We start from the raw sequence: 23,655 nt of genomic DNA, 5'->3' as shown, positions 1-23,655 counted from the left end.
AATATGTGTCCTTTAGGTGAAATGAGTTTGATTGGAGAATTCACAGTCAGAGGCTGTGAAAATTTTCAACATGAATTTAAATCAGCTGTTTCTCAACTGATCCACAGATACAATCAAAATTGTTTAGTTTATCCGGTTGAATCTGCTACATGGACTCGCGTGGTAAAACCGTATAAAGACGTATCAACAGTTTTGATTGTTTGTGTGAATCAGCTGAGAAACAGCTGAATCGAATTCATGCTGAATTTCACAGCGTTCCGTTTTCGTACGGTTATTTTAGCATACAGATCATTTGAACATTTTTTAGCCCCGTACGAAGCACAAAGGGGCTTATCTTAAATAATCTTCGATAAAATGCAATTTAAAATAAGAACACAACATTTATTATAAAAAATGCGTTAAATTAGCTTAATCTTAAGATGAGAGTCTGAAAATAATATAAAATGTAACGCAAATTAGCCCCAGGCTTGACTCTTGCAGTAATACAGGACCAATTTGCCATTCGATCCATAGCAGTCATATAAATTTTTTATAATTTGATCCGGCGCCGGTGCGAATGTTTGATTCACGTATAAAAACTGGAAAAATGGAATTTTCAATTTGTGTAGATTCGGTAATTGAAGGCGATTCGGAATCCGAATTTCGGTTAGATGAAGAATCTTACGTGAGGTATTTGACCGTGATTTGCGGAACTTTAATTAAGAATTATTGGATTTTTATTAATTATGTTTGATAATTTCTGCGATTTGTGGAAGTTGGAAGTTCATATAAAATCGATAATTTGCTGTATGCGAAACGCCACAGCGCGAATCACGGTTACTTAAGACCGTGTTTTGTGACAGAGGTTATTTTACCCATAAATTTACTGGAGCAAATCACTGTCAGCTTTTCGCATGTGTAGATCACGGTCAATTACCTTATTTCGGCTAAACTTACCAACTTCTCTTCCGCGTCCATTTTCAGGTATTTATGAATAAAGGAAATAATTGACCCTATTGGTTTGTTGCCCTCTACAGCCCATTTACGTTTTTTCATTATCGGAACATTTCCAGTCGCATTGAGAAGTATGTCAACTGATTTTCAGACGGAAGGGAAAACAGAAGAAAACATGAAAGCAGGAAAAGTGAAATTTAATGCTGTTCGTTTTGAAAGTATAAAATTTGTCCTTTTACTTTTTGTCGAAGTTGATTGCTTTTCTGGTGCAGTATCCGTCGAAGACTCACGTTCCATTGACATTTCTTTTTTATCATCAGTTGGATTATCCATTGTAGAATTCACTTAAATTAGATTATCTTTCCGTTCGAAATATGCTTTTTCTGTATTTTTATTTATTTTTTGTGTCCAGGCTTGACACTTAATATGTCAGACCACTACACTACACACACATGTCAGAAATGAAAGCGTTTGTCACCTGCCCACCACTGGACTTTTATTCAAGGTTCTTAAAGAACAGGTTAAGACACCAACGAAGGCGGTTGGCATTAAATTTGTTAAACGCACTCAATACATAATTGCATGAACGTCAACTTGAAGATTATTTTTTTTGTAAGCTGGAATAGTCATTTAGACTTTTCCAAACCAAATTGGTGCCACAGAGAAATTCTGATGCTACTGCCTTCGTAATCAACTCAGAAGTGTCTTAATCTGTTCTTTCAGAACCTTCCCCACGACAATTAAGTTGAATTCACAGTCGTCCGTTTTCCAGCCATTTACATGACAGTTGGAATAAAACAATGAAAAAGTCATCTAACCAGTAGAAACGTCACGTTAACGGGGAGCTAAACTCAGACAAAACGGATTCAACTTTAATCACGATATCAATGAAAGCTTAAAACCGGGTATGGCCGATTTATCTTCAATGCACTCACACTATATGTCAAAATAATTAAAAACATGAGACCGTTTACAAAATCTATATGTCCCGGTTTATAGGTTTGTCCCAAAGCTATATAAAATGTCAAATTTCAACTACAGATTCTGACAGCTGCGAAATCATACCCGCACGTAAGTTCGCGGACGTGATGCAAATAATAATAATCCACCGGTCCGAAATTCATTTTTAAAGCCCGGCCCGAACTGGCCCGACGTATTTATAGCCCGTCCGGCCCAAGCCCGATCGGGCCGGATAAAAACTCGGATGGGCCGACATTTTCGGGCGGCCCGAAAGCAAATTTCATATAAAAAAGTGCGCGAAACTTTGAAAATCGGGCCAAAAATTTGATTTTTTAGGTCCGGTCCAAGCTCGGCCCGACAGATTTGAAGCCTGCCCGGCCCAGGCCCGGTCGGGCCGGATAAAAACCCGCGGCGGCCCGCACATCTCTAATATAAACACTGAAGGTATGTACCGGAGACCCTCAGGGAATAGCAAGAAATACGGATCCCGGAAGAAAGTAGGGATCCGACTGTTTTTGCGGATCAGCGGGACCTTCAGTGTTTATATACTTTGGTCTTAACCTGTTCTTTCAGAACCTTGCTCGTGTTAACAGATTTAAAGCCTTAATCGCACTCATCAACACCATGGACAACCTGACAAAAATAATCCGAAAAACATTGATAACAACGTTACGCAGAAAAAGATACAATCAGAAAATGAACAAAAACAAAATAAATTTCAGTCAAAATAATCTCACAAAATAACAGTCGAGTGATAAGCACTAATTAAACGGAAATCAATATGAATCAAGAAAGTGTTCCGATCATTTTTGTTCTTTAAATTGGAATCGAAATTTTAATGTTCAGATCTTGTCGGGACTACTTTGTGCGACGTATACGTATGGAAATGACGTAAATTTTCGTTTTATGCTAATTCCAAAAAACACACAAAAATCTTACAAAAAAAAGGAAAACGAATTGCGTTAGAAACTATTGACTTTTTACGTTTTGTTGCAAACATTTAATTGGCTTGAATGCTTCGGCTTCAGTAAACTGTTTGATTAATAATTTATATTTTCGAATTAAAACATGGATCCGCTAGCTAATAAATCAAATATTCCACCACGGCTACCAGGTAAGTTTTCATAATTTTTTTCCTCGCAATTAATTCTAATTAAATCTACCAAAAACGTGTGCCCCAATCGTCAAGTATGTATGCGTCAGTATCCCTTTTTGTCAACTCTTGAATCAGTGCAAGCAATGACCCCCAGTCCCGTTTCATTTTCCAGTTTAATCTAATCAGTAAGCTGTCTTAATGGCACAAAAATGTAAAAACAAAATTTGAAAATACATTTTTAATGATTACATTATCCAACCAAGTCATTCGAACACACTTAAGTGTGCGCTTAGTCATATTTATAATTGTACGTTTTAATCCCTACCGTGTCATTGTGTCATTCAAATTCAAAGATTCTCAAAATTAGCGTTATGAATTTTCACTTTCTCTAAAATAAAATGTCCAGATCGTTAGGGGCTGTTAAGACGAATCGTTTGGCCGTTATGACAGGCGAGAGGGTGAAAAATTCTGAGCGACAAAAAAAAACATTTTGGACAACATTTGACACTTAAGTATGGTTTCCACTCAATTAACCGTACTCCGTGTGAGAGCCATGAGAATGCGAGCTGTCAAGTAAACAAGGCAAATATTGAAAAAAAAATCAATTTTGTCTCTCACACGGAGTACGTTTCTGGTAAGTTGAAATGAAGCGTTTAAGCTTATGCTTGATTTCCACTTAAGGCGCTTATGCTCCGTATACTCTTAAAACAATGAAAAAGAGGCGTCTTCTTCTTCTTCTTCTTTTTCAGCCTGTTTCTATCCACTGCTGGATGTAGGCCTCTCCAACTTCTTTCCATTTCGTACGATCCATTGCCATTTGCTGCCAGTTTGTACCTGCAATATTCTTAATTCCGTTTGTCCATCTCTCTGGTGGTCTACCTATAGCTCGTCTTTTATATGGTCGCCAGTTCATGATCTTTCTGGTCCAACGTTCGTCTGTCCTTCTTGCAATATGTCCCGCCCAGCTCCATTTCAGAGACGCTATTCTTTCCATGACATCAACGACCCTGGTTTGTTGTCGAATCCATTGATTCGTCATTCTGTCTCTGAGTGTTAATCCAAGCATACTCCGTTCCATGGCTCTTTGTGTCACTCTCAATTTATCTTCGGATGCTTTCGTTAAAGTTAACGTTTCCGCTCCATAAGTGAGCACTGGAAGGACACAAGTGTCGAAAACTTTGCGTTTCAGACTAATCCTCGTTATTATTTCTGCACTTTGGTTGTCCAGACCTAACTTCAGTTTATGTCCTAGATATACGTAGCTGTCGACTCGTTCAATGACAGTGTCACCAATTTTGATTTCTCTATCGTCCCCGATGTTGGTCATGACTTTTGTTTTCGATAAGTTCATCTTGAGGCCAACTTTGCTTGCCTCTTCACTTAACTGTTGTAGCATAAGCTGAGCCTGACCTAGATTCGCTGCTATCGGTACAATGTCATCAGCGAAGCGGACATTGCTCAGGTACTCTCCATTTATCTTTATTCCCATTTTACTCCAGTTTAACTTCTTAAAAATACTCTGCAGAATCGCCGTGAATAATTTCGGTGAAATAGTGTCACCCTACCTTACACCTCGGCCAATTCTGAAAAGAGGCGTGGCTTAGCTAAATGTAGGCAAAACGGCGTAAGGGGATACCAAGTATTAGTCTGGGATGAGCTTTGCATAGAAAAGTGACTGAATAATTCAAATTTCTGTCAGTTACATCCCGCAAACGTTCAGTTACGAGCCCGCACAAATCTATTGTTTCGGTGCTCGTAATTGACTACAATTGGAAAATCTTTAAGGAGCTGACAGTGCGGAGTGTCATTGGTGAAGGAACCAATGCGGCTCATAAAAATACTGAAAAATGGCCAAACTACTTATGAATGTCAATTTAATGACATTGAATAAACGAATATAGTCTGAAACAGCCCTGTGCGTGGTAGTGTATCATCCTAATGCTTTACTTGCAGGACCCGCGATAAATCCAATCATTACCGATTCGGAGGAACCGCATCCCAGTTTGAGTGATTGGCACGACTATGAACCAAATTTGGAATTTGATGATACGGAATTGACGCATGCACCAGATCCTAGCCAAATTGTCTTAGACGATGAAGACTTTGTTTCTGGTAAGTGACATTTGCATAGCAATACAAACGATTTGTGGATCGGTATGGTGTCCGCGTCTACGCTTTTCCTTTGAGTAAACATTACCACCTCTTACGTGCCGCTGACCCACTTATACTATTTTTCTAAAAAGAATTTTCTTTGTGAACTAGTAGCACCAACACCTTTCAATACCATCGTTTCAGGTGACTTCGCAAATGTCGACGACGATATTAATGAAACACTGGAAGCAGACAATTATGAGGAGCAATTGAATCCGTTAGATGTAAGCTGATTTAGGGCAAAAATCATTCAATTTTAAGACAATGATCTCTTTTGTCATTTTATGAATAGGCCAGCGAATTGTCGGCCATGGAAAATTATGCGAAATTAAAATTTATCGATTTCTACGGTACGGACAAACAGGGACAGCACATTTTTGCCATTTACGCCTGCCGCCTGCCCGAGAAAAAAGATCTAAATGGCACCACTTTCATTGAGTATGTTATGTGGTGAATTGTACTATTGACAGGTATTGGATCGTGTCTAAATTAACCGAATTCTTTTTCGCACCCAACGCGCAGATACATAATCAAACAAATGGAGCCATACGTTCAAAACGACTACGTTATCGTCTACTTCCATCAGGGATTGAAGGAAGACAACAAACCGTCGATCCCGTTCCTGTGGAATTCCTACAAAGATTTGGATCGCAATTTTCGTAAAAATTTGAAAAAATTGTATGTCGTTCATCCGACGCTGTTCATTCGCCTGATTTGGAATTTCTTCAAGCCGTTCATCAGCGAAAAGTTCAAAAACAAATTGATTTACATCTCAAATTTGGATGAACTTAGGCAATCGTTGGGACTGAATCAACTGAAACTACCGGAAAACATTTACGAGTGAGTGTAGCTGACTCTTTGGAGCGGCCAAGGCGGTGGAGTACATTGTGCTTTCGGTTTCAGATTTGACGAGAAGAACAGTAGAGGAAATAAGTCGGTGGTGGACGGCACTAAAATGGTAGCTGACGATAAGATTCCCAAAAGTACACAGGTACGACAATCGCATTATTGTTGACGCCAGACTCTCGATCGTCAACATTCATTTTTCTCATTTACTTCACCGAATGAATGTGTGATTTTAATCGTTGTCCAACTGTTTTTCTATCAACAGTTCGGCGTATCACTTAAATTCATCAATCAAAACAGTCCGTGCCTGAATTACATTCCTCCGATCGTTCGGAAATGCGTTGATTCACTGTCCATAACTGGCGTTATCGATACGGAGGGCATTTTTCGTCGGTCCGGTCACTATGCCAAAGTCGTTGAATTGAAACAGAAAGTGAATGGCGGCAACGATGTCGATTTTAAGGACGTCGATACTCACGTAATAGCTGGATTGCTGAAGACGTTCCTGCGAGATCTGGAGGAGCCGTTACTGACCTACGAATTGTACGACGAAATTACGAGCTTTTTGGGTGCGTTGAGTTAAGTAGTGTGTGTGTGACGGGAATGAAGTGGTAACGCAGTTTGTTCTTTTCGTTTTAGAATATCCCAAAGAGGAGCGATCCAGGAATGTTAAACAAATGTTACGAGAAAAACTGCCTATTGAGAATTATGAACTTTTTAAATATTTAATTGAATTTCTAGTGAAGGTAAGTGGTCCATCGTTACAATTTCGGGTTAGACTCCGCGGAGTCAAGCATCTTAAAAGGTCGAGAACTCTAGCTTTGCGACGTATTCTTCATCTTCAGGGTGTCTTTGGCTCCTTTCAGTAATTTTAGAATGGTTGAAATGAGTAAAATTGACAAAGGCAAACCGCAGTAAATAGAATGGAATCATTAGAAGACAGTGATGGAGGTTTACGAAACTAAGCCACTACCACCTTTATAATCCCAAAAGCCGTTAGAGAAACCAAACGAAGAAGAACGAAGAATCTTTCGAAATCCTGGAGTTCGACACCTAGGATGTTGGTGCACCATCAAAAAGTGTTGTCACTATTACCATATTAATCCCAAAAATCCAAGAGAAAGAGAGTCGTAGATGTACAAGAAGTGTGGCACAATAGTTATTTGTTCACAGAGGAGGAAAAGTTAGAAATTGCATTTTGAGTGTGTTGTTTGTCGGCCGACAAGTCAGCGTTTTTCACAACACAGGCTTTCGAAACGGATGTGAGGTAAACATTGTAGTCATTTTCTCACCTCAAGTGGAATTTTGGTAGCCTTCGTTGTAAAAAGTGTCGCGTTGACCTAGGGAAGAAAAGTTTGATTTTTAGCCCCGTACGAAGTACAAAGGGGCTTATAGGATTACGATGCCGTGTGTAATTGATGGAATTCGAAGCAAAGTAAGTAAGGGCAAAGTGTTTGCCTATGTTCATAGATGACGAATCCGCAATAAAAATTTTGTATGTCTGTCCGTATGTCTGTCTGTCCGTCACGTCGATGTCTTGAGTAAATCAAATCCGATTTCAAAATTTGTTTTTCCTTGAAAGATAGTCAAAATAGTGAGGCTAAGTTCGAAGATGGGCGATTTTGGGTTGACCCCTCCTGAGCTGGGGCCCCATAAGTGATTTAACGTTTTCCGAAGATATATCTGGCCAGTTAAAGGCTACACTTGTAAATGATACGTCAAATGAAAGTATGCGAGCAGTCTTTTTTTTCGCTTTGAATAAATAAATTGTGTTATCTACAATACCGATCGACGAAAACGTTTATGGAAATTGGATGACCGACTCGTTTGTTAGACCCCTTGGTGTGAACTAGGTGCAGGGCGGCAAGCCGTTTTTGCTTGTAGGTTGGCCAAATTTGAACGTATTTAGATGGATTTTGCGTTATTAGATAGGTATTGACCGTACCAATCAAGGAAAACATGAAATTCGGTTCACCGGAGCGTGAGCTAGGTCTCTTGGAGTGAGCGTATATGAGGCTACTCGGCCGTACAGTGAAGGTGGTGGTTTTCTATTAATATCTCGAGTAAAATTTGACCGAATTTCATGAATTTTTTTTGTTTGAAAGGTACTAACGAATGTAAAGCAGCCCTACTACTTTCCACCTCCTAACAAAATGGCCGTCGGCCGCCATTTTGGATTTTTGTAAAAACAATATAAATCGATGAAAATGATAATTACAAAGTCACTGATCAGTGGTAAGTGTAGTCTGTGTTACATTTGAAAGGAACGTCGTACGGGGCTTCGTAATTGCGCTATGCGCAATTTTTAAGACGTACACATTTCATAAGAATTTTACTTTACCGACGTTTCCGGCCGCATTAGGCTTACGGTAAGAGTAGGGCGACGGACGAACTAGGGTCACGTGCGCAATGGATGTACGGGTTTGTACGGGGCTCAGTCGCAGCAAACGCTCCGACTATTCTGACGGCTCGTTTTTCTCGGTTGACTTGTGGCTCTCGCTACGCTCTGCCAACAACACCCTCGACATGAAATTTCCAACTTTTCTTCTCGGTAACAAATAACTATTATCCTCATTGGGTGTCACAGTGAGTTCATGTTTCACTCGAAAAAGTTCTTGAAATATTTTTGAAGTTGGTCTTCGTCTAAAATTCGCTTCTTATTTTTTTAACGAAGGTAATGGAATGCAAAGACTTAAACAAAATGACTGCATCCAATTTGGCCATTGTCTTTGGACCGAATTTAGTGTGGGCAAAACACAATCAAATGTCGTTGGAAGAAATCGGACCGATCAATGCATTCCTGGAATTTGTTCTGCAAAATCACAGAGACATTTACATGGTCGACATCAATCAGAAAGAGTCAATCGATTAACCCAGGCTACTTTAAACGAGTTTTACTTTCTGTGTATTTTTTCTTAAATTTCATTTCTTTTTAATTATTTTAATTGTTGGTTGAACAGTTGAACAGTAAGCCGTACATTTAACACTCTTTTTTTTAAATTCATTTCGTATATACAACTCACACAGTTACCTAACGACTTTGATTAAATCATTATGGAATGTGTAACCAACTGCAGTTGTACTAACCAAAGAAATCATTAATATTGCAAGCAATGCTCTAGTGTAAATAAAATGTTGTTCAGTCAACTAGAAAGTGTAAAAAGAAATATTTATGATAATTGAAAGTGGAAATCCTTATCTTAAATCCCTAAAAATACATGGACACATCACTCGGTACGAGTTATAGTAGCACTAGGCTAATACTAGGTTCTGAAAGAACCGGTTTGAAGACACCTCAGAGTTACCGGTGCAAAATTTACTAGTGGCTCCTCTGTCGACATAAAAGAGAACGTTTTGTTTGCGAAAATTTTGATATTGAAAAAATCCACTGAATTAAATTTTGCTTGTCGGTCGCCGTCGTGATTGTCTTTATCAACTCCTTCTTTCAGACCGTAGGCTACATGTTGAACTATAAAAAACAATTTTTTTTCGGTCACGTGATCAGTTCACGTCTTATTTCTCCGATCACATTCGCTTACATGTACACGTACAGTGAAGCTACGCAGCGTCGTATGTAATGAGTGATTCACGGTATTCTTATATCAGAGTGCGTTGAAATTGATTGGAATTCTACAATTAGAACCATTTACCGGCTGGACCGCTGGACAAATCACCTATCCTGTAACTAATTTACCTTATGCATCACATCGAACTTATACCAATCGCACCATTTTATCCCGTACCTCTACTATTTTATAAAACAAACAAAATACGCAAAGTGAAACTAATTTTAAATTAATTTTATAAAATAAATTAATTGTTGTAGTAACGAACAGTGTAAAAGAAAAAAGAATATAAAAACAAAACAGACGAATATGTAATAATGTTATGGAATAAAAACAAATTTATTAATGTAACAAAAATTGGTTCTTATTAATGAACTCTGAGGGAGGTGCGGGAATCATGAATACAAGTTGTCCGAACTCGTCAGATGTGCGGTAGCGGGTAGCAGTGGCAAATGTGTCCTTTGAAAGTCATGTGACTCACATATCTTCAAATAATGTGATCACATATGTGAAGCAAATGTTAGAGACAGTTTCTATGTCTAGGACCAATGAAAGTGTAAAACAGGTATGGTCTATTGTCCGCCCGGAGGACATAAAAATTTGATTTTCGTACTTGAACACACTCATTTTCATATTATTTGGACATAAAATGTGAGTGCGTTTAAGACGAATTCGCTGATCGACCATACCTGTTCTAGACTTTCATTGTCTAGGACGGGTGAGATAAAAAGTATTAACTTGAATAAAAGTAAATACCGACATTTTATCTGAGTTAGGAGAAGATCTGGGTAGTGGGGTGGTTTGTTTTTGTAATCCACATATAATTAGTTTAAGAGGAATCTTCACTAGGCAAATTTGTAGTAGACATTTGGGCTCAAAATTTTTATATTTTTGATGATAACTTTGCAATTGTCTACTTTACCTTTGCAGAGGTATTGGTATTGAAATGTGTTAGGTGTGAATAAAAAATTGAAATGTTTGTTTCTGATGCAACCTAAGCCAGAGAAAACTTAATAGGTACCAAAAATTGACACAAATTTTGAGTTTTCTCGAACTTAGGTTACATCCTAACAAAGACCTGACACATTTCAATACTTTTGCTGAGGTAGTTTAATGTAGGCAATTGTAAAGTTATCATCAAAAATATAAAACTTTTGAGCCCAAATGTAGGCTACAAGTTTGACAAGTGAAGATGCAGCGACTTGTAATGTGTGACTTTTGCTAGGACATTTAGTACGATGCGACAAAAAACGATAAAATTTTGATTTGCGACACTGCTATGTGGATAGATCATATTCCAGTAAGTACGTTTGAAATTCATCCATGTTTCAAAATATCAAACAAATGAACGAAAAATCTAACGAAACTAAAGTGAGGCTACGTCTAAAACTATTTTCGTGAAGATGATCAATGTATGTATTATTTAAGCCAATGAAAGTATAAAAAAGCCGAACACTAACCGAATGCGAACCGATGTCATCCATAGAACCATAACCACAACTTTTTTTTTCTTTTGTTAATTTGACATATTCATTGTTAATAATGTACTGAAACTTGACAGTACTACATACAAAATTTTACACTGTAAAAAGAGTGGGTATAAAATTTCATACAAAATAGTACTCTATTTGGCAGGTGTCAATCGAAGCACTTTTGCTTGAAGTGCGTTCACGGTGTTCCTTAACCAACTTTAAATGGAAGTGTCGCACCACATCGGATTTTTTTTGCTAATTCAATAGGGGGAGGTAGACTGGTTACAAAAATAGCAATAATAAGAAAAACGGCTGGGAGAATTTTTTTTGCGACCACTTTGAAGTCATTTTTCCATACATTTTCATGTATTTTATGAAAATGACAAAAATGTTTTTTTCGCCAAAATACGCATTCACAATTTTTATCATTAAAAAACATTATTTTTAGCAAAAAATTCTTCTACAGTATGCATCTAAACATTGAGATTTCGTTTATACAGCTTTTTGGATATATCAAATTCTGCTGGACATGAAAAATAAATTGGGTGTATAAACGAAATCTCAGTGTTTAGAGGCATACTGTAGAAGAATTTTTTGCTAAAAATAATGTTTTTTAATGATAAAAATTGTGAATGCGTATTTTGGCGAAAAAAACATTTTTGTCATTTTCATAAAATACATGAAAATGTATGGAAAAATGACTTCAAAGTGGTCGCAAAAAAAATTCTCCCAGCCGTTTTTCTTATTATTGCTATTTTTGTAACCAGTCTACCTCCCCCTATTGAATTAGCAAAAAAAATCCGATGTGGTGCGACACTTCCATTTAAAGTTGGTTAAGGCACACCGTGCGTTGCTTCTACGGATGCCAGTTTGACATTTCAATTCACCTTGGAAGAAACCTATACAATCAATAATCTATATTCTGCTACACTCGCGGAATTTGGAAAACCGACACACTTTCTGTTTCGTGATTTATTGGTGTTTTTGTGAATTTTGCATGTATTTTTATATGTAGAAATCAGAAACTCAAATAAACCTTAGAAACAGAAAATGTGTCAGTTTTCAAGATTCCGTGCGTGTAGGACTTTTTTTTCAAAAATATTTTCAACTTTCCTCAACATCGGACAATGTAAGCATAGATCATCTTCAAGATACGGTACTTTCAGACGTAACCTCACTTAAGTTTCGTTAAAGGTTTCATTCATTTGTATGGGATTTTTTTTAACGTGGATGGTATTTCTTGACGTGGATGCTATTTGAAATGGCCTTGAAGATGATCTTTAGAAAGATATGACCTAATGTCGGCCCGGAGGTTTTGAAAACGCACTAATTTTCTTATTATTTTGACACAGATCATCTCAAAGATACGCTACTTTCACACGTAGCCTCACTAAAGTTTCGTTAAATGTTTAGTTCATTCAATCATTTGTACGAGATTTTTTCAACGTGGATGGCATTCCAAACTGCCTTGAATATGATCTATAAATTGTGTGTGCGTTGAAAAAAAAAAGGGCCAATAGGCACAAGGTTTTATATGAGGAGGCTACGCCCAAATTGAATACACACTGAAGGTCACGCCAACGCTCAGCGGATAATGTTGTTGGGACTGCGTTGGTTAGTATAGATCATTTTCATTATACGGTACTCGTCAACGTAACCCCACTTAATTTTTCGTCAAGTAGTCCTTAACCTCAATCAATTGACGGTAATTGCGTTCAATTTACTGGTTTTTACATGAAAATCGTTCGTTCAATTCATTCGATATTTTTCGACATGTCTGACAGTTGGGATCGTGTCTTTCGTTTACAAGGTCATGAAAATGATCTATTGAGTTTTGGCATGTGTTGCAATCTAACGAATTGAATCTGACTTGTGGCTAACGTTATAATAGTACTTTATTTCATATGGTACTTTCGAGCGATAGCGAGAATCCCACTCCATATGAAATACAATGCTTTATTGCATTAAAGAAAACGTGCATTTTTTGCGATAACGGCCCCAAAAGTCGTAATAACTGATGATAATGTACTTCCACAAAAGCTCATGGGAAACTAGTTTCGGGTGAATATAACTTTTATTGCATTCGAGTGATGTTGTGACAGAAACTTACCTAGAGTTCTAAATCAGAAATTACTCGTTAGCTGTCATTGTTGTCTACGACTTTCATTACTTTCTTTTCTTGCGATGTGGCAACAAGAAAAATGATTATCGGCACAACCTCCCCACACACATCTCGGGATCGGCCATACCTGCTTCAGCTTCATACTTTCATTGCAAATTTTGTATTCAGAACCTTGTAAAAAGCAGCACACCCTAATTCCATATGAAAATTGAATGCGTTCAATGTTCATATCTACAATTTTATGGGAGGGTGGATGCTTGACATTTTCACTGCACGAAAAAATATAATGTTTTTTGTGTTGTTGTTGTTGGTTTATACGTTTTTGCATCAGTGACAATGTTGCAAATTTTTATAAATTTATAAATAAACTGTGAACATAGAGTGGACGGAGCCTGAATGGAATGAGCCAAATTTAATTCCGAAATCAGCGATTCGAACATAATCGAACGAAGCGGCTTTTATAAAGTTAAAAATGGAAAAACATTTCGTATTTTCGATCTCAATAATCCTAGGTAAATATCCAACCAAACCACTGTATCGTTGTACGTTAGTTCCTAATCAAATTAGCTCTAAATTAAACAGTCACAATCACATCAATCGCATCCGGTTCACGAGTATTGGAGCTGAGCGATCGATTTTTAGAAGTGAAACATGAGGGCCAATGGTTTATCATGTTTTATGCCCCGTGGTGTGCACACTGTAAGCGTACCGAACCGATTTGGGGCCACGTAGCTCAATCGTTAGCCAATACGAATGTACGAGTGGGCCGCATTGATGTTTCCCGTTTTACAGCAGTTGGACAACATTTTAAGATCAATTCTTACCCGACGATCATGTTGTAAGTTTTGCCACACACATGGCTCAAAATCGATACTATGGACACGACGAACTCGAAACGAGAGAACAACCGTAGGAAGTTCGATTAGTGAAATTGTTCATTAACTGTTGCCCTTTTCTCAGTATCAAGGGACATCAAGAGTTCATTTACAATGGCGATCGTACCAAAGACGAACTAATTCCATTCGCAACGCGAATGTCCAATCCACCCATACAGCAAGTGGCCCGGGTCGAAAGTATCGACATGCTGAAAACGAACAATGGAATTTTCTTTACGTTTGTCGGAAAGCAGGACGGAGTTTTGTGGGACGCATACCATTCGGTTGCCGAACACTTTCAACCGCACGGATTCTTCTACGCAACATCCGGTGAGATTGCTGAAAAGCATTTCGACGTCGACACGGTACCATCGATACTGGTTTACAAGGAGAAATCGCACTACTACTTTCCGCGTACGTATCGTCCATGTTTGTTGTTTGATTTCACATACAGACAAAGGTCTCTCAATTGTATGTCTTTGCAGTCTCGAATAATTTCAACGAAGTGGAGGTGTCGCATCTGAACGAGTCACTACACAAGTGGGTTAACGAAGAACGATTTTTGCTGTTCCCTAAGGTAACATCTTCATTCGTTCTCATTATTTCGCACGCAGCGCTTCCAATTCAGTTCTAACAAAATATCTTCTCTCCTTCCAGATTACTCGAGCCAACATTCATCAATTGTTGCTGACGAAAAAATATTTAGTTCTGGCAGTGGTCGAAGAGAACAAACTGTACGAGATTGCAAGTCACGAACTGGAGTTTCGCGATTTGATTGAGTCGATCTGCCGGAAACATCATTCCAAATATCATTCCCGATTCCAATTCGGATGGGTAAATGTGCAACAAATGTTGGAAATCTTCAAGGTGTCTGAAAATCAATTTCTTTCAATTTTAACGAAACAGATTGGCAGTCCGGATATTGCCCATTCAATTGTTATGGACAGTTTGCCCACACCGCATCTACTCGTTTTGAACGCTACCACCTCCGAACACCATATACCCGACGACGATCCGATGCAATTGACGGCCGATGCGATTCATTTGTTTTTGGAGAGCATACACCAGCAGAAAGCCACGGTGAGTGTCATTGACATCGATTGGGTTGAATGTAGTTTTTGACTGGGCGCAGATGGTTGAATGTGAAAGTTTATCAAAGCGCATCAACATTGGCAGGGATTGAATTGTTCGTCTAAAAAAGCAAGCTCAGCAATTGCAACTCCTATTACGAGGAGGAAACTACGCAACCAACAACTGGCAATAGACGCAAATAGCCGTCAATAGACACTAATGGAAATAGGCGGAACAAGATTTCATCGCGTAGTTTCCCCCTCGTCTTATTATTATCTAAATCCCGAATAAAAATGCTTGCGATCCATGTGTGAACCTAAGGAAATCCTTAAAATAATTTTACATGCTCAATATCGTCAATATTGTCATTCACAAAACGATAATATCGTTTTTCTGATGATATTTAACCGTGTAGAAATGTCCCGCCACCGTTTCCAAGTTTGTCTCGGGTCTCTTTGGGTCCGATGCAGGAGTTAGTAGTAAAATGATTTTCTTTCTTTTTCAGGCCTACGGTGGCAATTCGTTCAGCGTTCGCCTGTATCGCAGCTATTTTGAAGCGAAGCGTTCGCTGAATGATATGTGGCGCGGAAATCCTGTCCTTACATCCGTAATATTCGGTCTTCCACTGGGTTTTTTGTCATTGATCATGTACTCCATTTGCTGTGCGGATATTCTGGACGCAGACGAAGATGACGAGGACGGTCACGAGAAACGCGAATAAATCGTATTTTAGCCGAAAATTGTTTATCGGCTTTTCGAGTTGGGTGTGTTTGTCTAATTTTCAAACAATTAATTTATTTCAAAGATTAGAAAGAGAAATCGGATACAAACGAGAGTAATGAGTGTTCCGACCGAGCCGCAAGAGACTGTATAAACCAAACAAAAATGATCTGCTCCAAATAAATACAAATTCTGTGAACTAAGCTGTTTCTTTTCGAAATTTAAATTTTTTTAATTGTAAGCAACACACACATTTTACCGTTAAAAGTTGTGTAGTGATGAGGATTGAGTAAATGTGTACATGATACATGAAACGTGCGAATAGGTGTGACATTCCACATTGTCTCTTCAATTGCTCCTCACTCATAAACCATAATCTTCGTCATCACTGGAATCCATGGCAGCTCTACGTCGATCGAATTTGACCGTCGAATTGCTTTTGGGCATTTGCTGATTCAGACTTTCCAACAGCTGAATCAATTGTTCGTCGTCCAGTCTACCGGGTATTTGACCCGATTGAGCCATTCGAATAATCATTCCTTCGACCATTTGAGCTTTCTCCGGCTTGCTAATCTTAAGCGTATTCACTGTTCCACACACACAAAAAAACAGTCAGTGAAACAGTGGTAGCCAATGAATCATCAACCCTGCACTTACGTCTAGCTCGTGCGTTTTGATCTAATAGCTGTGACAGCATGGAATTTTTTGCATCTTCCTGTTGTCGCTGTCGGTCTTCCTGTGCCTTCTGCTTTTCAGCATCATTGCCACCACCCTTTGTACGTTGAAAATAACAAAATCAATGGAATCGATTGATCAAAATCACCGACGGAGGTTATGTTGATTGAAATCAACAACAACAGAAAAACAAATTTTGATTGGGCTTACAAATTGAGATTGCATTTGGGCCATCCGCTGTTGCCGAATACGTTCCAAATCCGCGTCACTCATTGTCCGATATGTTCAAATGGTTGGTTCTCGAAAATGATCAGCGATCGGGAAACTGAGAGCATATGCAAAAACTATTCGAATGATGACTTAGAACCAAAATAGGATTTCACATTGGTTAATCAACCACAATAAAAGCAGATACACAGCACACACTCACACACTGACAACGTGGAATCAAACCAACTCACTTGGTGAATTAACGCGATTGACGCCAAGGTACTGAAAGAACAGGTTAAGACACCCACTAAGGCGGGTGACTCACAAATTTTGACAGTTAGATGCTTTTTATTGAACAGACTCATTACAGATTGTTTGAAATGTCAACTTGATAAAAACTTTTTTTTTTCTTCAAGTTAACATTTCAAACAATCTGTAATGAGTCTGTTCAACAAAAAACATCTAACTGTCAAATTTTGTGTGTCACCGCCTTAGTGATCAACTCAGAATTGTCTTAACCTGGTTCTTTCAGAACCTTGATTGACGCCTTTCTTTCGAGTTCGTTTCATCATTTCAAATCCAAAATGTTACAAGGTTCTGTGAAATCAAGGTTCTGAAAGAACAGTTTGACTCCCACGAGGGCGGGTGACACCGAAATTGATAAACGCACTCAGTACAGATTGTGTGTGGAATCAACTTGAAGAAAATGTTTTTTAGGAAAATTCGGAATTTTGTTTTTGTTACGTCGCGTTTTTCATATAAACTTCGTAGCCGCTGAACTCAAAATTTGTGTGTCACCGCCTTCGTGATCAACTCAGAATTGTCTTAACCTGGTTCTTTCAGAACCGTGCTGTGAAATAACAAGACAACCACGGAGGTGACACCGAAATTGATAAACGCACAAAGTACAGATTGTGTGAGAAATCATTTTTCTCGAAAATTCAGAATTTGGTTTTTGTTAAGTTCCATTTTACATATTAACTTCGCAGCCGTTGACGCAATTGCGTGTCACCGCCTTCGTGATCAACTCAGAGTTGCTTAAAACTCTATGGTTACTAACGGTAAACCAAAAGTGTTGGATTGTTGTATTTTGTTGTGTTTTAGTTCACAAATTTTTGAAATTTTTGTATTAAAACAACACGTTTCCAAAGGGTTCCTGTTCTTTCAGAACCTTGGTCTTAACCTGTCCTTTCAGAATCTTTGGGAAAACAAAGTTTTTTCATAGAGTGTTATGATGAAAGGGAAAAAGGTATTTTGACAAGTACCCCAAGGCAAGTTAAAATAAACTGGTCTTCTGTCCTCTCGCTCTCAAAGTACCACGTTGAAAGAGAAGCAAATACTTTGACAAGTACCCCAAGGCAAGTTATAATAACTAGCCTTCGGTTTTCTCGCTCTGATCATAACAGTCTATACCGCAGGTAGTCATGAAACGTAGCCATTCTATACTGCACCATCGATTGTCAAAATTTCTGTGACATAAAATTTAGACATTTCAAGTTTTTGGAGTGTTTGTTTTCGTTTTTTTTTTGTTTATTTGTTTATTTATTTAAAAAAAAAGAAGACTGAAAACGTATGCTCTTTTCATTTAAGTAAACATCGCAAACATTTTGTATAGTTTGAAATTGAAAGCGGAGAGCTTATTTTTAGCTCTGACTTGTTTATCTAGTGTGTGGTGATAAACACTAACTTGTGGAAATTTTTTTTGTCTTCGCACAGTTATGCTAAAATCAAAACCGTACACACCATCATCATCATGCTATCAATTGTAGCTACGTTAATTATTGGACTAAGTGGAGTGCTTGTGTTTTTTGTTGACGAAAGTGAGAGCAATTAATTTTGAAATTTTTGTTTTTATTGAGGAATTTTCCACCATAAAATGACTGATTTCATTGTTATTTATTACAGGCCAGACTGCCTTCGGACTAAGCTTTGTTATACTAATATGCGCTTGTGGTATTACATTACACAGTGACTACTCAAAGGATGATGCCAAGAAGCTGGGACGACTCAAATTTTACTGTATTGCTAGTATGGCAATGATCTGTTTCCATTTGGGCCTGGCCGCTTTCCGGCTCGAGAAGTATTACGACAGTGGCGATCGATTCGCTGTAATTACATTGGTGAACTTCGTCACATCAGAACTGTTTCTAACGTATAGCATAATTTGTACAATGATAACGTTGAAGAAAACGAAAGACAAATTGACGCAGACGGCCCAGACGAATCAGCCACTAGTTTGATTGACGACAAAATTTAGTTTTACATGTTGGCCTTTGGACAATCTTAACTCAACGTCTTCATTAAGCAGGGCCTAATATTTTAAGGGAAACATTTTTTTTATATGTGTGTGGTCATCAGAACCAGTGCACAGAGGACAAAAAACTGAATCGTAACATTATGCGGGTAAACTTCTTTTGACATGACATTTACAATAAACGTAATTTTAGTAAATCGAAATTTGTTGTCATTAATCTCATAACATGCACGCTCTCATGTTGGATTTGACAAAAGTGATGTCATTTTCCAGGGAGATTCATCTCCCATAATTGAAAATTGGGACCCATACCAGTGAATGAGAGAAAGCATCGTCGGAAATACTCCCAAAATTTAAGTGGTCCAAAATACTTTGCTCCGTCTTTGTTTGATTTTCTTGGGGCTCCCCCAGCAATTCTTAAAACCCATCATGACGAGAAACAAAGATTGGCATAAAAAAATGGAAGAAATTTCGTCTGTTGGGTTGGATGGAGAGAGAAGAAATGGTCCGAAATGATCCGACTCTCAGGTGACGATGACTCAAAGAAACATATTTACTTTAGATTAAATTTGTTCTTATAAGAAAAAGAGGGAGTTTTTATATCTATTGAATCTTGTTGTCGTTGTCAATCAACCAAACTCTTACTCCAGCATAAATCAATTAATTTCATAAAATTTAAACAAAAATACAAAAAAACACAAATTGAATCAATAAATCAAATAACTAAGAAATTAGAAAGAGACAGAATTAAATCAAATTAATAAAAATTCAAATTAAAAACTCGTTTAAACGCAAAAACATAAAAAAAAGAAACCGACTAAAGCAGACTACTGTCCAATCACAAGGAATGACGCAGTCGTATTTTCACCGAACAAATGACTTTTCAGATGGCGTTTGAACGCCTTTATACCATTCATAAAGATAAACCAATTATTTATTTATTTAGTTAATCCAACAGCCTTTTATGGCCAATAACAGAATCAACGTTGTGGATCGAACTGGAATAAATAGATGATGTCCTTAGCTTAGCTAAGTTAGCTACAACTTAACACGTCATCCCGCTTTTTCCGATTAGAACTTCTAACAAATGAAATTTTTTGAAAATTTGGTGTACGTCCGTGATCGTAGAACGAACCCTATGCGTCAGTTTTTTTATAAAATCAATTGCAAACATACATCGCATTCTATATGGTAAGAGTTTTCAAGTGATACCACACTCACTGGCTATTGTACAAGGGCTGACAATGCCACATCACAGCACTGCTTATATGCGGGATATTTGTGTATGTAAAAAGTAAAGTAATTTAACTATATTTTATACTAGTAGTGCTGTGGCCACATTCAACCTGTGATTTCTGCAGCCATTTGATAGAACTTTGTCGCAAAAATTTAAATGAAATCCGACGCTATAAAGCCAACACAATCTCTGTATTCAGTATTCAGATTTACATCAACGCACTTCAAGCATGATTGATACTCAAAATAGTGTACTGCAACTTGACAGTTTGTCACACAACTGAAAAAATGAAAAAACCTTTGTGCACCGGGCAATAGGCATGGGCGATAATGATTATCGATAATTGTCAATTATCGATAATGATTATCGATAATTGTCAATTATCGATAATCGATAATTATCGACTTTTTTTATCGAAAATTATCAAAAAAATATCGATAATCGATAATTATTGATATTTTGATAATTATCAAGATATCGATAATTCGATATATCGATATTTCGGTACAAAAATCCGATATTTATCGATATATTCCGATATATCGGTATATTATCATGAATTTTCGGATAAATATCAAAATATCGACATTTTGATAATTATCGAATTTCGATATTTTGATAATGATATGATTAATCGATTATCGATAATTTCTTTCGATTGATATTAGCGATAATTTTGAACGCCTCCCATCCCTACCGGGCAACTGAAATACGACATATGCACCGGCCATGATATTTTGTTATGAAATGTCAGATTTTCCCGAACGATATCGCGTGCGGGAAAAATCATTTCTTTACGATTTACAGGTCCTAAAACTTAGGACTGGCGCGAAACGAGAAAAACCACTCGGATTCAACCTTCCACCTTCCAAAGCATGGGTTCGTTTGAACCGCATAAGAACCGGTCACGGAAACTGCGCACGTTTCCTGTTTCGATGGAATTTAGCTGAATCAATGGTATGTGACTCTGGCGCACCGGACCAAACTATGGATCATATAGTGAACGACTGCCAGATCAGGAAGTTTTTAGGTGGCCTATTAGATGGGCTAAACCGTTTGGATGAGGGAGCGGTTGAATGGCTGTTGAATCTTGACCTTAATGTTTAAACATTTGACAATTCTTTTTGATGATTTAGTTTATTACAACCTGTGATATGTTGATTGTAAACGCCATACGATAAATTAAATCCAACGTCGTTCAGGAAAAACGCTGTTCCTAACTTATGCTAAGGGACCATTTAGCGAATTCGATTCTAGAACTCGCCTCTGGCTCGTGCTGAAAATTTCTAATTCGCTAAATTAGCTATTTTAGCATGCGTTAGGAAAATAACTATTCATCCGAAATACTAAAAGTGCGTTGCTATTCATATATATGAATGGAATCAACGCACTTCAATCAAAAGTGATCACAGTCGACAGCTGCCAAATAGAGTACAAGTTTCATTACCCTATTTAGAGTAAAACAAATGCTTGTAATTCGTGAAATGTAAAAAGTAAACAATCTAATTCTTGATCGGTTCAATTTAATTTATCATTCACAAATATACTAGAAAATGACAACAAAATTCAGAAATTAAGAAACGATTTCGTCTACAGCAGCAAGGCACTTCAAGTCACACAACTGTAAAAAACCATTTCATACAAAACAGTACTCTATTTGGCAGCTGTCAACTATGATTACTTTTGCTTGAAGTGCGTTGATAGAAGCATATCCTATGCATTTCTTACCATCCAACATTCATCAGATCAGGATAATGTATCTAAGAATAATTCTTAGATTTTTGTTATTTTCAAAGCATTTTACATTCTCTGTCACACGGTGAATGCTAGCCTTTAGATAAACAAGTAAACTTACGTCACCTTTCTACAATAAGTTTGAAATTCCCGCCACGAAGTGACATATTGGAACAGAATCAACAGAATGCATTTTCGATGCACACCATGCACACACGCGTGTGGTTGCATTCGTTTGACATTTCCATTATCCGCGGTATTTGACAAGTATTGCGAGCGATAGAAACTTTTATTTTGTTGATTTAAGTTTGTTGCAAAAATCCAACAAATTTGTAGCTTGCTCGGTGCTATCCCAATATTAAGTTTAGTTTAAATCAAAATGTCATTAGAACCATCGGCATGTGAAGGCAAGCAAAGCTGCAGTTTTTCGTCTATTTCAAAGAATTTCTTTTTAAAAGTTTGGTCTTACAGATTTAAAAGCATTCGAGCGACGACTAACGGAAGTAATAGCCTGCCTAAACCCTTCAACGCTTCGATGGCGCAGTAAGTTTCACTCTTCGTAGTGGTTCACTCAATTCGGTTCTCTTTAATTTGTTCGAAAAATATCACTTTCAGTTGTACTTACCCTTATGTCAATAAGCACATCAATTGGCGCTTGGTATTGGCTGACAGATCCACGGACCTCGGTGGTGCCATTAACTGAGTCTTTGTTAAACCATCCAATATTCACCTGTGCCACAGTATTGCTAAGTAAGTGTGAATGTTGAAATCGTACGATTTGCATTAGTTGGTCGATCCAGATTCTAACGAGTTTTCGACTCGGGTTTATGGGGCCTTCAGCAAGATAATGGTTTTGGTTTTGCGGTTCCGTTCTGAGCGATGCTTCAGACATCCTGCTGAGAAGCCCAACGTCTGTATCTTAAGTTCCTTTAGCAATCCGATTCGATGTAGAGATCAAAGTCGTTGCTGATGAATTCTTGAAAATTTCTGACTTTCTTGACTTTTTCAGTTGCACTTTTTTTGCTCGGAATTCATAAATTGGTTGTTGCACCGCAAATATTAACATCGAGAACGAGATCAGTCCTCAGGTTGGTAGAAAAAAATTATTAATTTTCTTCGGTAGCCAGCCTCAATTTCATTTTTTTCACATTTCAGCGACTTCAACATGTCTTGTGATGATACGGGAAAATTAATTCTGATGCCGAGACCGACCAACTAGCGGCTGAATATTATTTTTTTTAAGTTTTGTTTACAATTCTTTTTTGTTATGGTTTGTTTATGTAGCGGATGTTGATTGTGGTGCTGACCAATTAAAGCATTAACACAAAGAAAATTGAAAGTGTCTTTATTGATCCATGTCAATATGCTATCAGTGATTGCGTTTTTGATGGAGGTCTAGTTTCGAATCATTGCCTAGCACAGCAATCAGATCGGAAGTTTTCTCAGTGGCCGAAAATGTTTTGTTTTGGCGCTGCTCACCCTTCCATTAAAATACGAGTAGATTTTACACACACAAATCGATCGCGATTTCATGATAACTACAGAAATACGATTCTCTTGAAACTGCGACTCTCTGGGTAATTGAGGTTACGAAATACGCGTAGCTATGTGAGCCCAGTGAAGCTAAGCTACCCGGCCCAACTATAACAACTAAACTAGAAAGAAAATGAAATTATTGTGAAAAGTCCGCCGTTAGTGTTGCTTACAAAAATAGTCTTTTGAAGTACCTCACG

The 23,655-nt window shown here is 37.7% G+C and overlaps 5 protein-coding genes and 1 long non-coding RNA gene across 6 annotated transcripts; 4 read left to right on the top strand and 2 right to left on the bottom strand.

The window, feature by feature from the left end:
* Positions 1-360: 360 nt before the first annotated feature.
* Positions 361-1,371, bottom strand: LOC119084908 (autophagy protein 12-like). Its single transcript, XM_037195063.1, has 3 exons — positions 1,173-1,371; positions 937-1,073; positions 361-578 (listed from the first exon to the last, which is right to left on the bottom strand). Exons 1-3 carry the CDS (start codon positions 1,264-1,266, stop codon positions 456-458), a joined length of 354 nt encoding a protein of 117 aa, XP_037050958.1. The 5' UTR covers positions 1,267-1,371; the 3' UTR covers positions 361-455.
* A 1,168-nt stretch (positions 1,372-2,539) lies between these two features.
* On the top strand, positions 2,540-9,265 carry LOC119084865 (rho GTPase-activating protein 68F). Its single transcript, XM_037195000.1, has 9 exons — positions 2,540-3,007; positions 4,943-5,101; positions 5,285-5,364; positions 5,433-5,578; positions 5,663-5,980; positions 6,044-6,131; positions 6,252-6,555; positions 6,626-6,732; positions 8,661-9,265. The coding sequence occupies exons 1-9, from the start codon at positions 2,962-2,964 to the stop codon at positions 8,856-8,858; spliced, it is 1,446 nt and encodes a 481-aa protein (XP_037050895.1). The 5' UTR covers positions 2,540-2,961; the 3' UTR covers positions 8,859-9,265.
* A 4,058-nt stretch (positions 9,266-13,323) lies between these two features.
* Positions 13,324-16,015, top strand: LOC119084869 (protein disulfide-isomerase TMX3). Its single transcript, XM_037195006.1, has 7 exons — positions 13,324-13,658; positions 13,729-13,984; positions 14,107-14,435; positions 14,507-14,598; positions 14,679-14,855; positions 14,928-15,101; positions 15,598-16,015. Exons 1-7 carry the CDS (start codon positions 13,619-13,621, stop codon positions 15,811-15,813), a joined length of 1,284 nt encoding a protein of 427 aa, XP_037050901.1. The 5' UTR covers positions 13,324-13,618; the 3' UTR covers positions 15,814-16,015.
* LOC119084905 (programmed cell death protein 5) lies at positions 16,003-16,919 on the bottom strand. The gene is made up of 3 exons (XM_037195060.1): positions 16,698-16,919; positions 16,470-16,584; positions 16,003-16,399 (listed from the first exon to the last, which is right to left on the bottom strand). Exons 1-3 carry the CDS (start codon positions 16,758-16,760, stop codon positions 16,176-16,178), a joined length of 402 nt encoding a protein of 133 aa, XP_037050955.1. The 5' UTR covers positions 16,761-16,919; the 3' UTR covers positions 16,003-16,175.
* A 1,236-nt stretch (positions 16,920-18,155) lies between these two features.
* On the top strand, positions 18,156-19,154 carry LOC119084915. The gene is made up of 2 exons (XR_005089160.1): positions 18,156-18,517; positions 18,603-19,154. It is a non-coding gene; the product is annotated as an uncharacterized LOC119084915 (long non-coding RNA).
* A 3,004-nt stretch (positions 19,155-22,158) lies between these two features.
* On the top strand, positions 22,159-23,251 carry LOC119084906 (nuclear envelope phosphatase-regulatory subunit 1 homolog). The gene is made up of 5 exons (XM_037195061.1): positions 22,159-22,329; positions 22,394-22,465; positions 22,538-22,672; positions 22,932-23,010; positions 23,078-23,251. The coding sequence occupies exons 1-5, from the start codon at positions 22,302-22,304 to the stop codon at positions 23,139-23,141; spliced, it is 378 nt and encodes a 125-aa protein (XP_037050956.1). The 5' UTR covers positions 22,159-22,301; the 3' UTR covers positions 23,142-23,251.
* Positions 23,252-23,655: the final 404 nt, after the last annotated feature.

The sequence above is a fragment of the Bradysia coprophila genome, unplaced genomic scaffold, assembly GCF_014529535.1.
Source record: "Bradysia coprophila strain Holo2 unplaced genomic scaffold, BU_Bcop_v1 contig_94, whole genome shotgun sequence".
Lineage (NCBI taxonomy): Eukaryota > Metazoa > Arthropoda > Insecta > Diptera > Sciaridae > Bradysia > Bradysia coprophila.
Note: the sequence above shows the minus strand (reverse complement) of the source record. Positions and strands in the feature narration are given on the sequence as shown.